General features: G+C 40.5%; 1 protein-coding gene across 2 annotated transcripts in view; it reads left to right on the forward strand.

The window, feature by feature from the left end:
- The window catches only part of hmga2 (high mobility group AT-hook 2), a 36,967-nt gene that overhangs the window by 7,002 nt on the left and 5,398 nt on the right, over window positions 1-24,567 (forward strand). The window contains exons 4-6 of one of the 2 annotated variants that reach the window (XM_078101389.1): window positions 3,300-3,426; window positions 4,143-4,240; window positions 21,450-21,482. In XM_078101389.1, the coding sequence (XP_077957515.1) occupies window positions 3,300-3,426; window positions 4,143-4,240; window positions 21,450-21,482 (258 nt within the window). The remainder of the gene's footprint in view (window positions 1-3,299; window positions 3,427-4,142; window positions 4,241-21,449; window positions 21,483-24,567) is intronic. The other variant, XM_040174808.2, reaches the window with a different exon arrangement.

The following is a 24,567-nucleotide window of genomic DNA, read 5'->3' on the forward strand; positions in this document are numbered from 1 at the left end:
GCTGACACTTTCATCCAAAGCGACTTACATTGCATTTTTAACCCATGGCTTTTTACATTTTTACCCGGGGAGTAATTAGGCGTTAGCACCCTCTCTACTCCATGCGCCACCATCGAGTCATGAATGTTGCAAGGTATTTTTTTCGGCATTAAACACTATTCAGTGCCTGGAGGAACCTTACCTCAGTCATTAACTAGTGTTTTCTTATCTAAAGTCCGACCTATTTTACATAACATTACAAGAACAATAGTTTCTCCCCTCCAACTACGTCAGTGCTCGGGCCCTTACAAGTCACTGGTTCAAGTCATTGAACATCAGTCGGATGTTCATCAGTCGGAACACAGAACAATCATAAGCAACCAAAGATCATAAGCAACCAAAGTGTCCTTTTTTTTAAACCGTTAATTTACTTTTCTCTGCAATATTACTGATTTTATCCACAACTGAGACGTACTGGCATTTTTCAATTGTGGTCTTTAGGTGGGACATTTATGGTATTTATTTCCCTGAATATTAGTCCCTCCCTGCTCCCTTTCACCCATTCTGGAATTGTCCTTCAGGACGGGCCAGATTTTTGATTGAGAATGGCCGAGCAAAGAAGTGGGACTAATGTTTATTAGGGCTCGAGCATTGATGTAGTAGGAGCAGAGGACCTATTGTTCTTTTAATATATATATATATATTTTTAAAATAATTATTAGGGCTGTCAATAGATTGAAAAAAATTAATAGAGATTACGTTTTTTTTTCTTCAAAAGACTAAATCTTACGAGGAATGAGTAATCACTATAGAACGCGTGTATTTTAAACACAAACCACACACATTTGATCATCTTGGAGGCAGAATCCCACCGGGTGAAACATGTCGAACTAGCAACTCTTGCTGTCCAGTTTGTTGTGCTCTCAACTCTCCATCATTTGACGGCTGTGTTTGAAGTGCCAACAATCTCCGACATTTAGCCAGGACGTTTTCAAACCTTAGTCCTTTAGGGACACAGTGGTGGTCCTCTGCAGACTGTGTGCCGCGCAGGGTAGATGGTGAGATGGACGTAGCCTAGCAGCTAGCGTAGCCTAGCAGTGCATGAAGTGGTTTGTTTCGGTTTGTTTAACTTCCAATGCAAAAAGTTCTCCCCATCTTTAGCTACTGCCTCAGTCTCTCTGATCCAACTGACTGCAGCTAATGGCGGTTTCGTTTCCGGGGTAAACTTTGTTTACTTCTGGCAGTAAACAAAGTTGCGTTAACAGCCTTAAAATATTTTATCGCATAAATCTTGGCCACATTGATGGCATAGATTAACGCATTCATTTTGACAGCCCTTATTCTTTGTCTTTCTTTTGCGAAAAGGAGCTCAGGATTCCAGCAAGTTTGTGAAATTTGACATGCTAGGATTTTTTTTTGATTTTAATTGGGTTTGTTTAGTTGTGGAATGAATAATTGCCTCGCTAACGGCCCCTTTTGATTAGCCCTATTACTGGGTTACAGCTGGCTGCATGAAATTTAATGTCTCTAGTTTGGCTTTATTCTCTTAGTAGGTGAATCAAATTAGTTCAATACAAACATAAGAAGCTCATGATGCCAGCCCACTAAGTTGATAATGTTTTGTACAACAGCGTGCTATTGTGACGCACTCTTTGCCATGAGCAACAAAGGTTGTAAAGGTAAAGGGTTCAAAATAATCAAACTTAGCACGCACAGTCAAAGCCCAAATTACAGTTATCTGATATGATTTGAATACTTCAGAGCTGCAATTCAGCTCAATAGAGCCCACTACAAATGTTGACAAAGCAGTTATCACCTGCGTTTGACCTAGATGTATAAAATTAGGTAGGCACCGGTATCATAGGTAATTTGGGTTTAAGTCTAACAAGAAGTCGGCCGTTTTGAGTTTTATATAAAATGTACGTTCATTTTCCAGGTACAAACTCCTCCTGGGGAGTAACAACTATAGTCAGTGCAATCTACAGACCTATGTGTATGGTTTTTTTTGGGGGGGGGGGGGTGGTTGTCAAAGGCATCAAATGATTGAAACCGAACCAAACATTTGAAACCGAACCAAAACACATTTAAAGTTCTATTGTTATCTTGTGTGATCTTAAAGTTTCCGAGTGGCAAGACGTCTTGATAGCGCCCCCCTACTACATTTTTCTGAAGGACGCACTAGTGATGCACTAGTTTTGACCGACAATCACCAAATTAGGTAGGAGCATATTCAATTTAGACTTTAGACAGGCCATGCTCTAAAAACAACACAATTCTATCTGAATTTACTTTAACAAAATCCTCATAGGGAATTGTTGGAATCAAATTAGTTCAATACAATCTAGAGACCTTATTGATTAAAAGTTATCCAAAGCTGGCAGTGTCATTAAATGGCGTGGATGTGCTGTGGTTAGGGATGGAAAACCTTTTTTTTTTTTTAAAGCACAAAACCACGATTGACAATATTAAATAAAACGTTTTTTTATTGCCAAGGCAAATTGTTTTCTTCAAATTTAACAATATAATACTGGCTTACATTTATGATTGTATTCTGAGATACTCAAACAATTCAAGGTTTAAGACCTGACTAAATGACCTTGCTACTCTGCTGGTCCACAGGAAATGCTGTTTAAACTTGTGAAAGCAATTTCTGATGGTCACAGGAATGCATTGAAGTGGCAAGTACTCTCAACATACATACATGTACAAGGGCCAGACCAATGCTGCTTGCAGCTTTAATTTACGTTTTAAAATGTGTGGCCTGCCATGTCCCCAAAAATACGTCTAGCATTGCCCCATTTTCTCCTAATTCTGTTGAGCATTTTCCATTAAGACCATCTACTGGACTGTCCCTTGTCCCACCTATTTATTGTCATGTCTGAAATACCAAAATGTTCTGGAATGTTGTGCATGTATAAATGGTCAATGAAGGCCAGATTGTTTAAATGCATTAGTTACGGGGGGTTTCTGAGAGGATGCAGCATTGTTTAAATGTGAAGGACTGTTTCTGATCTAAATCACTACTTCGAGGGTTTCCAGCAATAACAAAGTGTGGAAGTAAACTATAGGTCTCGGTAAGTTGGATCTTAAGTAAACTGTAAATCCATGGCGAGCAATAGTCAAATTGAAAACAATCTTGTTGGTGGTAAACGTGTTAAAAAGTCCACTGCGGTGAACTACCGCCTGCCATAAGATCAAAAAAAGTTTTATCAGACAAATGCTTTTTTCTCAACCAATCAGTTCCCAGCTAGGGGCAGCCTCTGAACCCTTGGACTGAACTGATAAAACAGTTAAGGTTTAATCTGGGTTTCTCCCTTTAGTGCTGCCTGCCGGGGCCTGCATGTCCCAGGTTTACACAGCAGCATCCACCCACGCAGCGGCCTCAATTGCTCTACATCAACCCTTCTGGCAGAACTACAGACGGGAAGGATTGCAAACTGGTCAGCTGTGAGTTAGTTTGCTTGTGACCTATATGCGTTCTGCTTTATCTGAAGAGTAAGGACAAGGAAATGTTTGACGAGCATAAAAATCTGTCAGCAGATTTATTCAGGTTTTTTTTTAGGAGTTTTACCATTGTGTAGCTAAGCCATGGGTTGCAAATTCATGTTGGAAATGATTAATGGGGAAAAACATGTCAGATATAGAGTTAACCTTTTACCTTGCTTTGCCTAGCTTTTACATAATCCAATAATTTGACAAATAAATCTGTTAAATCATCAAATATGTAGTTAACGTTAGCCAACTAGCAAGTTAACCAATAGGAAAAAATGAACTGGAAATTTGAGCCTACAAGGTTGGCGGTGTGCATACATATGGTTTAAAGTGAACATTAATGTAGAATCAGGAAAAAAGGAATGAGTGAAAATTAGAGTAAAAACTCCTCAATTCATGCTCAGATGAGCTACATCACATAGTAATAGTAAAAGCTTAGGTATAGCAAACCAAAACTACCAGAAGTTATAAACTGTGTACTTTGCTTTAATCTACTCTCTGCTTTTTATAATTCACAATACGTTTTTGTGAAAGTATTCGAAACATTCCAGCAACTTGAGATGTGATGGAGTTATAAAAAAATGATTGAATTAAAAAGCTGAGATGTTTTCAGGCAGTGCTGTAGTGGTAAAATTAGAGGTGGGTAAACTCTGAATTTTGTGATCATGCAGACCTCGACGCGATGCAACGCGATGCGAAGCAACGCAACACAAAGCGTTGCGACTCTGTAAGGCTGTCCTGGCTATATTGCATTATGTTTTCTGTCCAGGTATGTGGGTGGCATCTGTTCTCTATTTCTCCTCTCACTGTGTCTTCAGTCTCAGATTCTTCTTCCTCTGTATCTCCCTCTACTTCAGATTCTAATTCAGATTCTCCACTCTCCATCTGCCCCTGTTTCTTCTCTTACTCCTCTCTTACTACCTGTTTCTTCATCTCCTCCCTCTATTTCATCTTTCTCTGTCTCCCCGTTCTCTGTTTCTTCATTCTCTGTTTGTCTTCTTTCATTTCCTCCCCTTTCCTCTTCTCCACTCTTTGGTTCTCCACTGTCATGATTTCGTTCTCTCATCAGCCGTTCTCCTCTCTCTATTCAACCTGGTGTTTCTCCTCTCCCTGTGCTCTCTGCATCATTGCCTGTCCTATCACTGCCTGAAAAAATATGTTGAATTTAAGAGTTGTGGGGCTGAGAACACCAGTTAAGCAGCCTGTCAATTACACTGACAACATAAGTTAAAGGAACACTCATGTACTACCTATGTCATCATAAATAGCCTATACAGCATTTTTTTTTTTAAATCTATGTTTACAGTGTATTTCGCTTACAGGCTACTATACACCCTTCATGACTTTAAATAATTGATTAAGCATATAGGCCTATTCAGTGAAGCAACAGCTTTGCTCCCCACGCACGTTTTCTATGCGAGAGCAGGACATGATGACATCATGAAAGTAAAAAACTAATATATTTGACCGCGAAATTTGAAGATTCTGTAGCTAAACTAAAACATGTCACTTAGCATTTCTCTTAGCTATGTCTAACTGGCTTGCACATAATCTGTTGACAATTTTTCAATGAATTAGCCTAATCTGCAGCAATATGCGTGAGGATAATTACTCATTTTATTAGGCCTATTTAGATGGGACCGGGAAGGCTGGCTTGTTACCTGCATCATCGTATTTGAAAGCACGTTATTAATAGCGTTTGTCCCTGTCTTAATGCGATGTTGTGCGAACCAAAACAACGTTTAAAAACGTGAATTGATCTTCTTCAGTCTTACTTTGTACTTGAGGCCTTTTGCGGGCATCTGTGGGAGTGGGAGCACTCTATGGTCTCTTCAAATATCGCCTGATATCCATTGCTAATTACCGGCGGTAATCCATTCTGTAGTATCTTAGATACTTCCGGTTCAAATGTCTGTCATGTTGTGATGAGGTTATCAAGGTGCGCGTTTATGCGCAGAAGTAAATCTGCACTAATAAAGATCGACGCATACAGCGCCGACTAAAAGAAACTCACTGGTACGTGTCGTGCTTAGACAATTAAATGTCAGTGCAAGCACACAAATATTACACATTCCGAACAAGTAGGCAGGCAGGCTAATCCACAACGTGTATGTGTTTACATACCTCCTGGATCCTGATTGGTGTCGCTGCTGCAGCCGCAAGGCACTGATTGGATGCTCACAGACCATAATACAGCGCAGATGAAAAGGATTCAGACTACAGCGTTTATATGTTCAACAATAGGAAACGTAGTCTTCGCTGTTTTAAAATTACACAAGTTTATTTCGGATTATTCCAACGGAAGAATACAAGGTGCAGGGAACTTTGAGGTGCGTAAACGCCACTTAGAGGTGGGTAAACGCCATTTAGAGGTGCGTAAACGCTATTCCCAAAATTCCAGAGGTGCGTAAACGGCGTTTACGTGCGTTTACCCTCCACTACAGCCCTGTTTTCAGGTGATAACAGATTGGTTCATAGATTGAGATCTTAAACGTCATTGGTCAATTGGTCACTGGTGAAATTCCATTTGGAGTACCATCGGAAACCGCAACACTTCCAATTCCAATATTCATTAATTCGCAACTATCTGTGGCTGACCTAAAGGAAATAACAAGCCTTAGGGCAGCTGGTGGCGTGTATCCGTGACTGGGGTTTGAACTTGATTTGTGAGCGTTATGCTATGCGTTATGCTATGCTTATCTCTCTGTAACACCACCATGCAGCTGGCAGGAACTGCAAGGCTTAGTCAGACCCGGCGGATCCAAGGTCCCTCATCGGTATGCATTCTATCTGTGCCACGTTATGGCAGCAGGTCCTGTCTTCTGTGTGCAGGTGCTGGGATGGATAAGCCGACCTCCGCCAAGCTGACCAGCTTCCTCTGCTAGTAAAAGCTTGAAGGGGGAGTCTCAGCTCCCAATAGATTGCATTCATCAGTTGTGCACAGTTCCCCTTTTCTGCAGCCAAATGGCAACTCTCCATTGGATTGTATGTAAAGCTTTGGTATCCCTGACACTTGGCTACATTTATAAAAGGTCCTCTAGTAATGCCAATAACAAGTAAAATAATGAAAAGAAAAATTCCTACTAGGGCCGTCTCATTGAAGTGACTGGTGTGGAGATACCAGACCAATGACTTTCTTGTACGGACATAGGACTTGGAGAAGCCCATCCATCCATTGTCAAACCGCTTATTCTGCACACAGGGGGGCTGGAGTCTATCCCAGCCAACTTCGGGCGAGAGACTGGGTACTTGGAGAAGTGTTTTGTGATAATTCAGCTTGATTGGTACCTGCCAGCCTGCTCTAGTGTAGATGAACACTTGAGAGAACTCTAAGTTTTCTACAAAATGTTCTGAGATGCATAAAAAGTGTGTCATTATACAGTATACAATACATCATTATTTCATTGGTCCGCCTCGAAGTATCCAAACACTGAATCTTGGTGAGATATCAAGTCAGACCGGCTATTTTGACTCTTAAGTAAGAAAAGTTGTGAGTCAATATTGATTGACAGACAGGGGGTTGCTTAGAACTTTCTGTTGACTAGTCTTGTGTCAGATTTTATTACATTGTCCATATTAATGTAATTTTGAATACTCAGTTGCTCAGTAGATTTGTAAATATCTGTTTTTACATGCCTGGAAAGTCCCCAGAAATTAGCAGCATGTAGCAGCATGCAATTAGCAGCAACTTCTTTCCTTTGAATGTCTGCATGCGTAAAGCTATGGTGATTGCACTATTGTGATCGGTGTCCGATATAGAAACCCTTCCTTTAGACAGCGTGACAGAGAAATAGCCTCCAGGCTTTGTGGACAACCAATCCTACTGGATAGTTGATCTTCAGAGTGAGTCAGAGGCAGAATCAGAGCAGTGAGGCGAAAAATGAGATTAAAGAGTAAAGAGTAAAAAATGTTATGACAATGTATTTTCGAATATATGGAAAATAGTCTTAACTCAAGATCCACTTTCCAGCTTTCACTGTTGTGATCCAAAGTTTATATACACTTGTTTAGAGAGTTGTTCTTTTATGAATTTATTATGAGTCTTCTGAAAATGTGACCAAATCTGCTGGGTCAAAAATATACATGCAGCAACTTGTTTTATTAATTTGGCCTGTTGCGATAATCAATATATTGACTTCTCACACAATATATGAAAATGAGTGAAGATAGTTTTTGGTGCGCCGATCCATTATATTCATTTTACATATAAATGAATGTCACCAACATTTTAGTTGATTGCGCTGCTTCTGTCCTCTTGTCTGCTTTCCTTGTCGAAAGCTGAGGCGGGGTTTAAGCAGCGTCTCCACACACACACACACACACACGCGCAAACACACAGAGCCGACACCGACCGGTGAAAAGAAGGCATGAACCCATTGTGTTATGAAGTGTTCAAATGGACTTCGAAGCCGCAATCTTCAGCTGCGGTATGGAAACATTTTGGCTTTAAGCTCAATGCGAGAGGAGAGCCAATAGACGTGAACAAGCCGGTATGTCGACTGTGTTTGAAAACAGTGGCAACGAAAAGAGGCAACACAACTAACTAACTTAAAATCTCACTTAAGACACAACCTGAATTACTGTCTGTTCTTCCGGACTGCGGGCCCCCCTCTTGCGCAGGGCAAGGACCGGGACCGCCTCACTGCGTTCCTCCCAGGCTGGCCGATTGGTAGCAGGACCGAAACGCTATTATATTGTCGAATTGTCATTATGTAATAAGTGGCATAAAATGGTCTGAAAATGACAATAATATTGTTTATCCCAATTCATTTTGTGGCAATAATGATCGCAGAACAAAAAACTAGTTATCGTGACAGCCCTATTATTTATAATATAAAAAGTTGTGTCAACCAAATGTGCTTTGTGGCATGGCCTCTTAACTCCCATTTAAAAAAAGGCTTGTTTAGCAAATCATTAACTTGAACACGTCCGGAAAGTGACTCAGAGCCATTTAAAAAGAAGCTAAAGGTTCCAAGATTAACTGTGCAAACAACTGTAAAAACAAAAGTAAAAACTGCATTGCATAGTTGTGTCACTGCGACGATCAGGAAGAAAACGCAAGCTATTAACTGCTACTGAGAGAAAATTCAGGATGGACAAGTCAACCAAGAACCAAAAAAAAAAAGCAGGTCTGCAATGAAATAGAAGCTGATCAAACACAGTTGTCAGTGTCCCCAGGCAACTAGTTTTACATCGCCATCGGCTGAGAGGCTGCCGTGCAAGAAGGAAGCCCTTGCTCCAGAAGCGGCAACTTAAGGTTTGACTGAAGTTTGCTGCTGATCACGTAGACAAAGAAAAGGCCTTCTGAAGGAATATTCTGTGGTCAGATGAAAGAAAAAATGAGCTACTTGGCCACAATGACCAGAGATCTGTTTGGAGGAGACAAGGTGAGGCCCTTAACCCCAAAAACACCTTACCTCCGTCAAGCATCGTTGTGGTAGTATTATGCTATGGGCCTGTTTTGCTGCCAGTGAAACCTGTGCATTAAAGAAAGAAAATGGAATAATAAAGAAGGATGATTACCTCAAAATTCTTCAGGAAAACCGTAAATCATCAGCAAGAAGATTGTGTCTTGGACGGAGTCGGATGTTTCAACAGGACAATAACCCAAAACACACACATCGGAAGTAGTAAAAGAATGGTTAAATCTGGCTAGAATTAAGGTTTTACAATGGCCTCCCCAAGTCCTGACTTAAACCCCACAGAGAACATGTCAACTGTGATGAAGAAACAATGCTGTGTTAGAAAGCCAAATTATGCCAATTATGTCCAGAGGAGTGGTCAAAGATTCAACCAGAAGCTTGTGGATGGCTTCTAATTCTAATTCCAATTATTTTAATTGAGGTGAAAATGGCCATGGTAAATATAGGCCAATATTAGCATTGCTGCATGTATATTTTCGACCCAGCAGATTTGGTCACATTTTCCGAATAATAAATTCATAAAATCACCTTCAGTTTCTTTGTCACAAAGTATGTGCCCCAATCATTCCATCACAGAAAAATAAGAGTTGTAGAAATGATTGGGAACTCGATACCGCCATATTAAACATCTTCTTGTGTATGTAAACATTTGACCACAACTGTACGTCACCTGGTTACTTAACTACTGCCTGTGGCTGTCACACAGGCCGTTTGTCGCCTCAACCAAACGCATATAAAACTCGTGTGTGTGTTTTACCCAGTATGGCCCTGCCTACAATCAGAACAAATACCGCCTCAGGAAGGTGGTGGTCAGTCGCCTGCATTCGGGCATATATAGCGTTGCCCTTATGCAAACACATTTTCCCAACAAACACAAAATTCGAAAGAGGAGAGAGAATTTCTGTGTAAAGTTGTGTGAGTTTTCCGAAAGTCAGTAAGCATTGAGATTTTTTAATTGATACCAGTCTGCTTCTCATTTGTTGAGAATTAGTATTGAACTTGAAACTCATGCCCATCACTTCAAGTCTTCTTTGTCCTTGTTTTGAATTTTCCGCTGATGAACTGTGATTTCCTGAAAGTGATATCATATTTAGCTCTTAAATACAGAAACGGATATCATTATTTTACTGGCTGGTTTATCACAAAACTGTGTGCTTGCAGAAAAAAAAAACAGTAGTGTGTGCTTGCTTTTTTTTACCTGGAAAAGAGAAAATATCCCTAAAGCAGGTATCAACATGACCATTTGAGGTGAAAGAAGGTCAGAACCAAGGAAGAATTTTACAAGCTAGAGCTTCAAGATCCACATTATCAGGTCAGAAGACCAGTGTGATACAGGAATGTTGAAAACAAAACACACCACGCACGCACACACACCATGGGGAAACAATTTTAAAGCTGCATAGACAAGAAACCAGCATGTTTTAGAAAACAATCAATGAATCGTGAATGAACCTCTTACATCTGTTGGTTTTCAGACTTATCTAAAAAGCATTTATGACAGATAACAAACTCCATGTTCATGAACCCTGTGTGTGTGTGTGTGTGTGTGTGTGTGTGTGTGTGTGTGTGTGTGTGTGTGTGTGTGTGTGTGTGTGTGTGTGTGTGTGAGAGCGAGCGTGAATGAATGTGAAATGAATGAAAGTGTTGGCACTTGCTGTAATAATATCAAGGTGAGGGAAAGGGAGTTTTTTAATCCCGCTTTTTTATGATTTGATTTGATAGATGATAAATTACTGATCTCAGGGAACTGCCTGAGGATTGTGTAAAGTAGGGGTATTTAAAGTTTTTCAGGCCAAGGCCCCCCAAACTGACGGCGAGATGGAGCAGAGACCCCCTATTCTACGGAGTTTGGACCGACATCTTTTATTTTTGAGCTTCGTGCTCTTTAAACGTGAGCATAAAATTTGAAAGGAAAGGTGCTGTGAATGAACCGGTGCCCAGTTTGCGAGCGCTCATGTGGGAAGCTGAATGTGTGTGTTGCGGATTGAAAGATAACGTCTTTTCCATCAATTTATTTGTTCGCTACAATATGTTTGATTAATATTAATATGTATTTAAAGACAATAAATACAATTCTGAAGACATCTAAATTTGTGTGGAAAAAAAAAAATGCGCCCCCCCCCCCCCACCCGCAGTACCTCCGCGGACCCCCCGTTGAAGACCTCTGGAAAGAACCTGATTCTTTCTGTGCATGAAACTGTTACTACGTTCGCACCTTGATCACATAAATAACTTTATAAACAACAAAACTCTAATACTCATTAACACCACACCACAACAATTTGTGACACATAAATTTGCATTAATAATGCATTTAGAAATTACACCGCCAAACTGCATTCTGGGGACATCTCACAACAAGAAGAAACTCTGCCGCCACATAAAAAAACACGGAAAAGAGCGATGCAGCAGGAACAAAGAGAGACCAGAGATAACTCACCAGAGAGCACCAACACAACTTGTGCCCAAGAGAGTGGCTCTGTCTGCTTTTCGGAGTTTTGAAAAAGAAAATGATTTATTGCACAGTTTGTTGAGCTGCTAGTATTGCCTTTGGTGGAAACAGTAGCAACCACAACAGCTAACACGCCAATTCGCTAACAAGCTAACTCGCTGGCCAGTTGAGAGCAGGTTGGCCACCAAGCGGTGAACAGCTGTTCAGGTGGCTGGCGGTCCTTTTCAGCCTCAATGAATTAATGTGTTTTCCGTGATACCGCCAAAATCTTACATACAAATACTGTCTTATAAATTTTTGGCCATACCGCCCTGCCCTACACTGGGTACCCCTTTAGTGCAAGGGTATTCTGGTAGACTTCACAAGGTTAATTCAATTCTTTCAAATAAATGTTGGAAAATGACGCAATGATGGGAAAATGTAAAAATGAAACACAAGGATCATTCATAAACAACAACATGGCAAGTCAATGAATAGGCCTACATTCATTAATCAGAGCTGGATTTGTTATGTAGTCATGAACGATTCTCTAAAATATCTATTAATGATGAAGATTCACATTGGATTAAGTTAAAAGCTTGGAATCTCTAAAAGACACACGTGACGTTTTGTTATGTATATGATCTTTCAGTACACTATGTTCCCCCTCCCATCCTTGAGATCCTCACATTCTTCTCTTCTTGTTGCTCCAACATCCAAAGCTGTTAGGGCCCCTGAGCTTTGATGGACTTATCTGAGGAGATCAGGGCAGCAAACCCTGTATCGTATTTAAATTAACCCTCAAAAAGCTTTTTAATTTAAGTATCAAATCCTAATAACAAACATGGACAGATCTAGTTTAATGTGCATTTCACCTTGTGGCATCAACTGAATCTGACACCATTCGGTTGAGACTTTTAAGAGTGCCCCTGTGGCTTTTCAACAGAAAGGACTCAAGGGCTTTAGCAGCCTTCAGAGTGATATGAACATCACCATCTCATCTATGTAACAAGGTGCATGTCTGGCTTAATACGTTATGTTCAGGGCTGCAACTAACTATGTTAATACTTGATTCATCTGTGTATTCTTTTTTCGAATAATCAATGAATTGGATAAAAAAAAAAAATAAGCATTCATTTCCAGCCCTTCATTCAACTGACTTCAGAAAGTGCACAAACCGGTTGCAATAATTGAAAAGAAAAACAAACACAAGAAACATACACATGTATGCTTTACATCTGCCAAATATATAGGCCTTTTTAAAATAAAAGTTGTATTTTTTTTGTTTAACGGGAAGGAACAGAACAATAAGAACAATATATAGTTTATGAAAAAAAAAGGTAAATACAAATCAGAAAACTTAACAACAGGATTTGTTAAGTCTGAACTAGTTCTCTACACCCAAGCGTTATTTGCCGTGTGCAGTGACTACTAACCCCCGCCCCCATCTGCTGGTTGGTTATTTGGCGTATTTATCAGCCACCCTTTGAAGACCGGTCCGCAAACTATTTTCTACCATGAAACGGGTCCGTGAGGCAAAAACGGTGGGGGGCCACTGCCCTACACCACACTCACATACTCACACTCAACGCTGTGCTCCGCCCTCTTATTTTTAATACTCAAAACATCTCCATCGTATTGAGGGGAGTAATAATCGTGCCACACAACAAATCAATTAATGAAATGAGTTGAGAATGAGAAATGATCAAACTTTTTTGACTTGTTGTTGCAGCCCTACTTAAGTTAAAGAAATATTGATCAGTTTTGCGTTTGCAACATTTGAAGTAGTAGCAGATTATTTTGCATGACTTTGTGGCTTCGGCTATTTATTTTCAACAGATAACCGACTGGTTTTTCCTCTGTCAATTCTGAACAAACGGTCTTATTTTGTGCTATAGAACTTGCCACTGGGAATTTCTACACATCTAGAGTGCTTAGAAGATAAAATACTAAACCTTTAACTCAAATGCTTTGGTCTGCCAAAGGGGGTCATTTTTTCAGTTTGATCAAATATTTTCTTTGTCAGCAGAACTAAAACTTGGAAGTGTGGAGCATTGCATCGGCAGAGGTCCGTTCTCCGGATGACCTTCTCCTTCCCTATAGTGGACTTCACTTCATTTGTTATTGTATGGGGAGGCCAGGAGTCTGTTATGAGTTTTGAGTTAATTCCATTTGTAGTGACTCTACTCTGCGTGAATGAGGTGCATTTAGTTATTTTTAGATTGCTTCTGCTGTACTACTTCCTCAGACTGTTTTCTATACCGAGAGTAAGAGAACACAGAGACTATACTGAAACGGAGTTGGGGGTAGGCAGCAGCTTTGCCTCATTCCCTGCATTCTCAACCACCCACCTTCCTCCAGCCTCGGCTACTTAACGCCAGAATTCCAGCCACTAGAGGCCTTTTGTTCAGACAGAGACTCTACAAACATCAGGAGTTCTCTGGGAGCGTAGCGGATTTCCACAGGTCACCTATGCCTCCCTCTCTTACTCCCACCCCCTTTTTTCCCTGCTGGAAGAGTCCTCAGCTAAAACATCATAGCAGTGAACTGCTACACAGTTGCGTATGTAAAAAGTAGTTTGCAACTGGTACTACACTACTACTAATCGTCATATTATACCACATCGTATCATTCTAGTACAGTTGTCATTCACAGTTGTTCCAAAAAAACAAGGCCCGAATTTGAAAGCTTTCCTTTCAGACTTCCAGTTTAGAAATACACTATTTTCTATTGGAGACATGACGATGCTCACATGACGTAACCACAATTTTCTTTTTAAGGAAACAAATAGTCTGTACAAATATCTGTATAAACAAATCTTAATAGTTGCCTTATTGATTTTGTAGGAATTTTTAATTTATGATACCTTATTCTTTTCCTAAACACTTACTGGCAGTTTGTCCCAGTCAGTTTTTAGGGGAATCAAGATAATCTATTTTAGTTCTAAAAGGTAGAATATCAGTAAAAGCATCTTTAAAAACTAGCTAACTTTCTGCAGGTATTATAATACCTGCGAGCCATGAAATGCATGTTTGTAGTACATCAAGAGAAGGAGAATCCTTACTTAGAGGAGACCATATTCACTGTTGTTTTGCAAAGGAAGTTACACGGCTTTCCTGTGGTATCCTGGCTTTTTGTGCAGTGATGGATTGGATTTTTTTCCATTCTTTCCTTTTATCAATGCAGTTCTTTCTAATTCCTCAAATATATATGGACATGTATGTCATTAGAGTATTTCTGCTACCACTATTATGAGGCAGGAAGTGGGCTGTTCCAGGCCCGACAGGTTAATTCATAACATGTGCAATGCTGCGTCAAATTGAAGCAGAGCTGAGTGGCATGCACAGAGTCCTTCCTGTTTCAGAGCAGCCAGGCCTGCCCATTCATGCATTTGCATCACCTAGTTCCAAGACAGCAAAAACAGAAAAATATAATATACAACAACAAAAACACACGAGTGAGATGTTGTTCCCCCTCTGTAAGCAGCACAATGCAATACATAGAACAAGAGGCAGAGAAATATTTTTAAAGGCTAAGCAGACTTATTACATTTCTACTTTACTCCCTCTTTCCCTTTGAGATACTCTGGGAACAGATTTCCCCTCAAACAGCAGAGGCTACCAAATGGAGCCGATCCAATTTGTCTGCACCCTTTCTTTCCTTTCAGAGCACCACCCCCCAGAAACCCTACAAACAAAAGCCTGCTTGTCTGCTATGAATTTTCCACATTCCTTACAACGACAGACATTTTTTTCCTCCTGTACAAGGGGTACTTGGTTAAATTCCACCTAATTGCTAGATTTAGTTGAACCTTGATAGGTGCAATTCATGACATTGATGGCCTCAGGGCGGACGGGGGGGGGGGGGGGGTCATCTCCATAACTTTATATCCGGCATCCCAATGCATGGCTTTTATCCAGGATAATGATGCCGATTTGGGTGGGAGGTATTCTGGGCTGGATATATGTCTTGTGTCTGTAATTTGCACTGGTCAATTAAAAGGCATGCTCTTTCGTCATGAATTGATATTCTCTATGATACAATAATCTTTAGAGCAGTGGTTCCCCAACTAGGAGTGGGCCCAGAGGGGGGGGGGGGGGGGGGGGTCGCAGCTTCATTACCAACCCTAAAAAAACCAAAAGCGAAACAGACACGAGGAATCAATGAGTTGGGTTCGAACCACGCCCCCCAGAGCGGCTCAGGTTACAAACAGACTTGTAGAGGCAGAGAGTGAAGGAGAGAAAGATATAGGCCCTTTCTCAATACCTAAGACGCGAGAACGGACTTGCGTTCTCGGGAGAATGGACTCGGGAGTCCAGACTCAAAATATCTCAATGTATTAGATCAAATTGCTGTACAGTTGAACATCTTTCTAAAGAAAATGAAGGGGAGCATCTGTAGTTTGTGCTGCACATAAAACATTACTAGGGGGTCGACGTGGCGCAGGGGTAGAGAGAGTGCGGCGGGAACCGCAAGGTTGGCTGTGACTTAAATATAGTATTTATAAACTTCAACTTACAGCTGCATTTATTTTTCTGTCATTGTTTTCTGAAGAAGAAATGCATTCTGGGATATTTGGCTCTCACAAGAACGGACCCGTCAGTTCCGATGCTTTCTCGGTAAAATGGTCGGGGCAGGTCACATCTGGGTATTGTGACAGTACTCGGGCTGCGACTGATGACGTTTCACGAGAACACACAAGAACGCATGTTTAGAAAGGGTCATAGAGAGGGAGGTGGAATTAAGTCTTTTGGGGTATATCTCCACCAGCTTTGCAGATGTCCATCCATCATGGCAAAAAAGCTGAAGCTCAGTCAGATTGGATGGAGACCGTCTAAAAAGTAATTTACATATCTTGCCATAGATTCTCAATTGGATTGAGGTCTGGACTTTGACTGGGCCGTTGTGAAACATGAACATGCTTTGATCTAAACCATTCCATTGTAGGTGCGGCTGTATGTTTATGGTCATTGTCCTGCTGGAAGATGAACCTCCGCCCCAGCCTCAAGTCTTTTTCGTTGACTCCATATTTTCCCCAAGGATTGCCCTGTATTTGGCTCCATCCAGCGTTCCCTCAATTCAGACTCGTCCGACCGTGGACCTGAACCCAAATGCACGACTCAAGAAGCAAAGTTCTATATCAAAGTTTATTAAAATAAAAAAAAACTAAATCTCCTGAAAGATTAAATCCCTGCACTAAATCTAAGAACAAAAAATGATCTAGATAATAAACGCAGAAATAAGCAGAAATCTGAATAACGAGACCTGAAGTTTTTTTATAACCTAACCTAACCTCATAGTTAGCTACATCATTATCTCTGAGCTGTTTGGTGAGCTCTGTGGTCTTCATGATGCTCTTTGTTTAGTAATGCTCTTTAACAAACTGAGGCGTTAACAGAACAGGTGTATTTTAAAATTAAATTGCATACAGGTGGACCCTATTTACCAATTATGTTACACTTTGACAAGGCAATTGGTCACACCAGATCTTTGTTAGGGATTTTACAGTAAAGATGGTGAATAGATATGGACGTAACACTTTTACAATATTTATTTGTAAATAATTTGAAAGGAAACCCTAATTCTAGTGTATTAATAAAGGCAGAGCAAACAAGTAAAAAAAAAAAAAGTATTGTGGCGTATTGCCATTATTGAGGCGTGTAGGGAACCAATCCAAATGCAGGTGGTTCCATTGTCCTTCCAACATTTAATTAAAATTAATATTGTAATTTTTACTTGTGGCATAGCCTCGTTAATAATATTGACTTTCATCCCTAAAAGTTTCCCAGGCAGTTTGCAGCAAATTCCCAAGTCTGAAACCTGCCAGATAAGTCAAATGTCAACCTACTTGAGTGCTCTATTAGGAAAAGTTACATTTTAACATTTAAATGGAGAGCCTTCCAGGTCACTACAGCATTTCACCCAAAGCATATCTCGTGACAGACTTTTCATCTTTGCAGACTTGCGTTTGTGGAGGAAAGGTTTTCCAAATTATCCTTTTGGCTTGAAAAGAGGTCCAAAGGTTAGCAGGCCGAGTAACCGTTAACCACAGCAAACAGCGGCAGCATCATCTGTTGGGATAATTAACACACGAACAGCAGAGTAAGAGTGTATACACACATACAGGAAACGGATAAAGAGATATGATAGTTATGAACATTTATAAACGATAAACATGCAATCAGATGGTAAAACATAGAAGGAAAGGCTCAACAAAAAGCGGTAATTCATTTGAAGGTGTTTTTGATTAAATGTAAATTTAGTCCTACAATGTATACATGGGATGCGTTCAGGCGGAAAATAATTAGTAGTACATATGCTACATGCTTATTCTATGTACTAAATCAAGATAAAAGCAGGGGGGGCACGTTTAACTGAGAGCTAAAATGTTATAAATTCAAGAGTAAAACGGGGTCATCATTGATTGAGAGGTCATTGTTAACGAAAGGTTTGGGATTTGCCCACTCAAAATATTTAGATACGTTAGAACCACCCAGTTGCCATAAGAAATTGATGCCATTGTATATTTCTGCAAACCCTGGGATAAGTTGAATGTCGACGTTACACTAACTAAAATACTTTTCATTATCCTCACATTACACAAATAAACTACCAGATTAGGGTTAAAGAAGAGCATGGTTAGTAGGTTAAATTACTGTATGTAGCAACTTAATGTTATCACAGAAACGCTGTGACAATGAGGAAAAAAAAACACCTAGAAATTTTGGTTTCTGGCTTTCTTACTGGACACAATAGTCGGGTGAACGGATTGGCTGACGGGGGAGGAAGATCTTGGTTGTTTGTCCGCTTGGTGCTCTCTGTCCGCTGGTCACATGCATATATGAAGGCACGTTTTGAAGTTGAACTTCCATGGCCGAAAAAAAAGTATGTTTTATTTTATTCAACAAAAACAGTTAAGGTAATCTCTTAGAACAACAAAAAACATCCATCACCAATGAAAAGTGTCCGCGAAAAAAAACGGTTCCTTAAACAAAAAGCAGGTTTCTCTAGTCAACTCAATCCAGTGGGTCCACGTTACCAGCTCTTTCCCAGGCTTTTCCTCATTCCTTGATCCTCTGTGTAGGGCCTGTTCCAAGTCTGCTCTCTCTCCCCTCTTCCAGCCAGGTGTCATTATTTATACTCCCCAGCCCTGACTCAATTAGGTGACACAAACACCTACAGCTTGACGCCTTCTAGGAAATGTAGCGGCGGCAGTGGCGGCCATTTTATACCAATCCTACTGCCGGGCCCCTTGTGATGCCACAATATATGTATATTAGTGCTGTCAATAGTTTAACTAATTAATCGCACATTTTGACATTCATTAATCTCGATTAATGGCGATTAATGAATGTTAATTGAATGTTTGTTTTTAATGAGTTTGGGAACCAAAAAATTTCCATGATTTAGCAGTAAATGTCTAAAGAGCTCATCAATGTCTCTGCTGACACTTTCTCTGGTCTCACCTAGAGCACACAGTCTAACAGAGAAACAGTCACCAGATTTGCTCAAATGATCCAATGGTGTTTCCTGTAGTGTCACCCTCAGGATAAACTCGCTCACCTGTGCTTCCATTCTACATTCCTAGCCCTTTGGCCCACTCACCACTTGTTGTCTGTTCATCCAATGCTTTTGAATGGCGGAGTGGACTGATCATAGCTCTGTGAAACGTGTGCACGCTCAGCACTCTGAGAAGAGGCTTTCCTCACTTCGATCAGAGAAAGGCAGAGAAAGGCTCTGGAAAGAGGTTTCTGGGTGGCCATAGCTGAAAGACTGGAGGATGGGGCTTCAGCCGGGATAGGGGCCCTCTTTACAGTTCTACTTGCCGAGCATACCTTTAAATGGTATACTCTAAACAGTTAATATATTGTTCAATTTGAAGGAAAAAATTGCCTTGGTTGTTTTGTGCTTTTTAGACCCCTGTATCATATTAAAAGTATCGGTTTAGCAATGCTATTGTAAAAAACCCAAGCGATACCCATCCTTACTTGTAGGTCAGGGCAGTTGGGCCTATTAGTGATTGATAGTATTATGCCCAGGCCAGATAGGACATTTTACCCGCCGGCCCAAATATGGCAGATTCTGCATTCTTTTTCTTCATGCTCAGTGAGGTGCGCGTGTGGTACAGCTACACACCAACCAACAAGGACTTGACATGCGTGTTAGAACCATGCCCTCCAGAGCAGGTTAAAAGCGGACGAGCGTAGAGGGGGAGAGAAAGAGGCAGAGGGAGAGAGAGGGGGAGATAGAGAGTCGCGCAGAATCATGAAGACATAAAAAATATTTTGAAAAAAATTATGAATTAAATTAAATTATTATTAAATTAAATTGTAATATTTAAGTAAATTTACTTGAAAATATTTTTATAAAACTGTTAATTCAAAAAGTAAAGTGATATTTTTCTTAATATAAGATAATAGATAATGCAATTAATTCTAAACAAAGAAGGAACAACCCTATTTTTTTTATTTTTTTATTATTCTTACACGGCGGCTTACATTCCTAATGCAGAACCCATCCGGTGTTGACTTCACTACTGTGTTAAAGCCTACTGACATTCCAGCCGGAGCTGGCACAGAAAACACCAGCTGCTTGAACTGATATTGTGTGTGTTTGTGTGTGTGTGTGTGAGAGAGATTGTTAGGGACATTGTGCTCTCTTCTTAGGACCAGCAGCTGGCTGGGTTTACGAGCACCAGGGACTTTACATTTTCTTTTTACATTCAAAGCTGATGGAGTGCTCAGCTGTTCAAACCTAGTCCAGACCAACTTCCTATGCGGTTGTGAGACCGATAAGGACTTCCTTCAAACCACAGTCGGTGTATTCCGTTCAAGGCTGACACTAAAACTCAGTCAAATGCAACCCCAGGCTATACTTGTTGTTGCGCACCTTCAAAAGAGAAAAAATGTCAATGTATAGACATTCATTGTTACACTGGCAGGCGTTTAAACTGAAACTTCAAGATATAGTTCACATCAAAATAAAAAATACGCATTGGACCTGTTACCTTTTGGTTTGTTTATCAATCTAGATTTGGTGTGAGTTACAGATTGTTGGAGATATGGACCATAGAGATGGTTTGTGTTTCAGAAGCCCCAGAGACATCAGAGGTGGTTGCAAACTTCTTCCGTGTTGGCATTTTCTGGGCTCTTTCCATTTATGATTTGACAAATCACCACTAGACCAAAGTTGGAGGAAAGGCAGTCGTTAAAGGTCTTGTTTTGATGTGTTTTTTATGAGCAAGTAGAAACAAGTCACATTCAAAATCTTATATCTTACATATACTTTAATTGTGAGTTGTAAGCATTTTCTATTTATAGAGTCTTAACATGTGGCTTTTGTAAGGAGAATGATGTCTGTATGTGACCTCAAAACTTGGTATCAATGAAACTTTGTCCATAGCACATTGATAATACTATAAAAAATGGTTGTTAAGGGTTCCTATGAGCTTTTTAAAGAAATTAAATAATTATTATTTTAATTTAAATGAAAAAATGGAGGTGCAGTTGTGAAAGGGCTTGGCGCAAGTAGAGAGGGTGCGCCAGGAACTGCAGGATTGTCGGTATGAACACCGGCTGCTCCATGTCCCATGTCAATGTGCCCTTGAGCAAGACGCCTAACCCCTAATTGCTCGCAAGGCGCCTTTACGCCAGAACACTTCTCCCTGTGTGGGATTGGTTAAATGCAGAGAACAGTGCATTTTGTTGTCTCAGTACATGTACTTTGTTCAATAACTATAAACGTTCAATCTTAATCAATTACTCATTTCTTTCTACGTTTTGAGTGTACTTGTGCATGTGTGTGAGTATGTGTGGAGGGGATTAAAGGGAGGTTCAACACGTGCAGTGCTGAATTTGAAAGTCAAAAGCCTCATAAGTCAGTTATGGCTGCTTCAATTTGGTGTACTTGATTGTATTTTTTCATATAGTAGGGGAAACACTGGTACCCTGCACCCCCAAGCGCCATGCCTGTCCCCCTCACTGTTTTTTACAGCCATATGGTGCATGTAGATCCACAATACTCAATAGATCCACAATACATTTGTTGTTCAATGACAGCTGAAAAAATGTTGTTTTGTGATACCTGGTGGACAACATTAACCGGTCTATTCTGCTCTTTTGCAGCCGCAGCAAGTCGTCCAGAAAAAGCTTGCTCAGGTAAGATGACGCAATTGTTATTGTATACAAAATTGAATTGTAATGAAATTACATAAGTTTCTCTAGTGCTGAGGCGATGGTTTCTAAAAGCAGAAGACGTCATCTGGTCTTCTGGCCGTTTTTATATGTATGCATTTTCATAATGCCCGACACGCTTGGCTTGGTCAGTTTAAGTGGGGGAATGATGAAGCCAGGATTCTCAAAGACTTGGAACATCCTAGGGTCTTGTATAGCCGGACCTAGCTGCACACTCCAGGAGAAAGTTCTGGCGGAATCCATCATAACGCTGCACAAACGGAAAAAACGCTCTAGTTTGTTTTACTTCTTAAAACAAGTCACATTCGCCTTGCTTGGACTAGGAGCTACGGTGCCTTTGCTAAACAATAAAATGCAATGGAAGGTGAGGAAAATTCTGTCTGAAATAAGGCTCCAGTGGCATGTTTACATAAGTCACATCTGTAAATATAGCAGTGGCTTTAGTAAGAGCAGAGGTGACATCCGATTAGGGCTTGGCGGTATGGCCAAAAATTCATATCACGGTAAGATTTTGACAGTATGCTGGTACATCCATTTATTTTATTTTTAAAGTAAACACATTCATTCATTGACGGTGAAAATGACCGCCTGCCACCTGAACAGCTGTTCCCCGCTCGTCATTCACCGCTCGCTGGCCAATTCGCTCGCAACTGTCTGGCGAGTTAGCTTGTTAGCTGCTGTGGCTGCTAGTGTTCCCACCAGAGGCAATACCAGCGGCTCGATCAACTTTGTGGTAAATCGTTTAATGATCTAACTTATGTGGGCTCTTTAAAATCCTAAAAATCCTCCAAACAGCATACAGCTCTTCTCTTGCACAAGTACTGTTAGTGCAGCTCTGGTTTCTCGTGGTTCCTCCTGCATCGCTCTTCTACGTGTTTTACTTCTTGTTTTGATAGTGGGCGAGCTGTACCCAGCATGCGGGGTAATTTTAAAAATGTACAATTATTAGTGTAATAAATTGCTTATGTGTCACAAACTGTCGTGTCGTGGTGTTTTACCCTGTTAAAAAGCGTTATTAATTGTAAAATGTTATAACCATCAGTTAATCATTTTTCAAATTTCAAAAAAATTTGAAACCAGGATACTGGTTGAAACGGTATACCGCCCAGACAGATGTGAGTTAGTCTCTTGTTGTGTAATTCCAAAGTCATCCCCTCATGTTTGACTATATATATGTAGCAGATAATTAGATGCTGTTTTGGGTTGCTGGCATAAGCACCTACATCAGAGGGAGAATGAAGGCCAAACAGTAATAAGGGTGTGCAACATGACACAGGACCCCCGCCCCCAGCATTTCCTCACACTTCTGGAATCCACCAGCCTCCCGTCTGTTCACTGGTGCAGGCCACTTCTTGGTGTGAATGCATAACTCGGCCCTGATTTGTGGCTGTGTGGGAAAAGAGATAATGTAGTTGGAAGGCGCTGTGAGGACCTGGGAGCTGCAAGCAGTAAAAAATAAATTCAGCTCTCCCACTTGATAGGCTGCTTTATTTCAGCCCCACCAACACCAGCTTGTACAAAACCCGTTTCATTCCAGGGATCAGGATTGAGTGATGCACAACCAAACATAAAGATCAAGCACACACAATAATACAACACAATAGTACAACTCTATATGGAGCAATAAACTGTTTCAAGAAAAAAATGGACACCTTAAAAAAAACCTGCATAGAGAATGACACACAACATGAAGGGGATTAACATGTTAGACAATGGCAGCATAATCAATCAGAGGTAGTGTCAAATGGGGAATTAGTCCATCAGTCAGTCATCTTCCAAGCCGCTTAGCCCTCATCCTTCACCTGCAAACTTGTCGCTTTTTGGCAAAATCCGCTGTTTTGAAAGTTTTTTGGTTGTGGGGGATGACAACCAGCCGGTCAGTGTTTCTGAGATTTCGTCCGCACAGAAAGAATAAAATACCTATAATTAATCAAAAAATGTTTTTAAAAAAATGAACCGATTCCCAAACAATAGTCCACTCATGTCTGTGCAAGGCAGTTCCGCCCCGACGGAGCCCACCCGTCGGCCAGCTATTTTTTTTTAATTATCATCATTATTATTGTAGCATATTAGAGTTAGTAGTGTAAATAACAATGCCATCAGCGCACAACCACATCTACGGTTATCCTAAAAATTAGAGGAAAGGAGTGTTCCCATAGGGAAAGCCTTGTGGATGAATGAAATACTCATTTTAAGATAAGCACTACACCAAAGTACAGCAGTAGGATTAAAGTTTCTTTTTTGTCCCCCAATCACACTACCACGACCGCCACCACCTTTTTTCTCTCCTACACTCACTTGCCCTTGTCACACATGGATGCATTTAGCTGGCCTTTAAAGCCCAAAGTGTGTGAGCACTAATGAATGGAGTTGGAGCAGCACCGCCATGGCCTGGGAACGGCAGAGGGTTATAAATTTAGTCAGTCAGCCTCCCTGAATAAAATGAAGCCATGTGGAAAATGAAATCCATTTCATCTGAGGAGGAAGGAGAACCATGTTTTTTCTTCCCATGCGTCAGTTGTTGAAGTGGTTATCATGCACTTATCCTGGGAAAACAGGAGAATATAGGGTTGGTGAGCCATCATTAATACTGCAGCCACTAGCTCAAAGACAACCCCAAATACTCCGCTAAAAGTATGTAAATATGAATCAAAAGCTACTTTTTCCTGCCATTTCCCTAATAGCTATTAAACCCAAACCGTAAACTAACATAGTTAAAGTAAACTGCTTAATCCGGAAGTATAAATTAAGTTTAAGACCCTTTAATAGTAGCTGCCGATCAAAAGCAGTACATTAGCAGTACTACAGCAGCAGCTCTAGTCCACTACTGGTGTCTTCACGGGCACCACATCATATCAATCAAAAGTAAATAACAAAGTTGACATTAATTGTGTGGCATATAGCTGTAAATCAAGGTAATACAAATCTGAGTACAGGTGGGGGTTTAATCCCACCAAGAATTTAGCATTAACTGAATGAAATGTGGCCTTGATTTGATTTGTAAATCAGGGTTAATATGGTTCTGCATGGAGAATGTCTCTGTCTTATC

The sequence above is a fragment of the Gasterosteus aculeatus genome, chromosome 4, assembly GCF_964276395.1.
Source record: "Gasterosteus aculeatus chromosome 4, fGasAcu3.hap1.1, whole genome shotgun sequence".
NCBI classification, from domain to species: Eukaryota; Metazoa; Chordata; class Actinopteri; order Perciformes; family Gasterosteidae; genus Gasterosteus; species Gasterosteus aculeatus.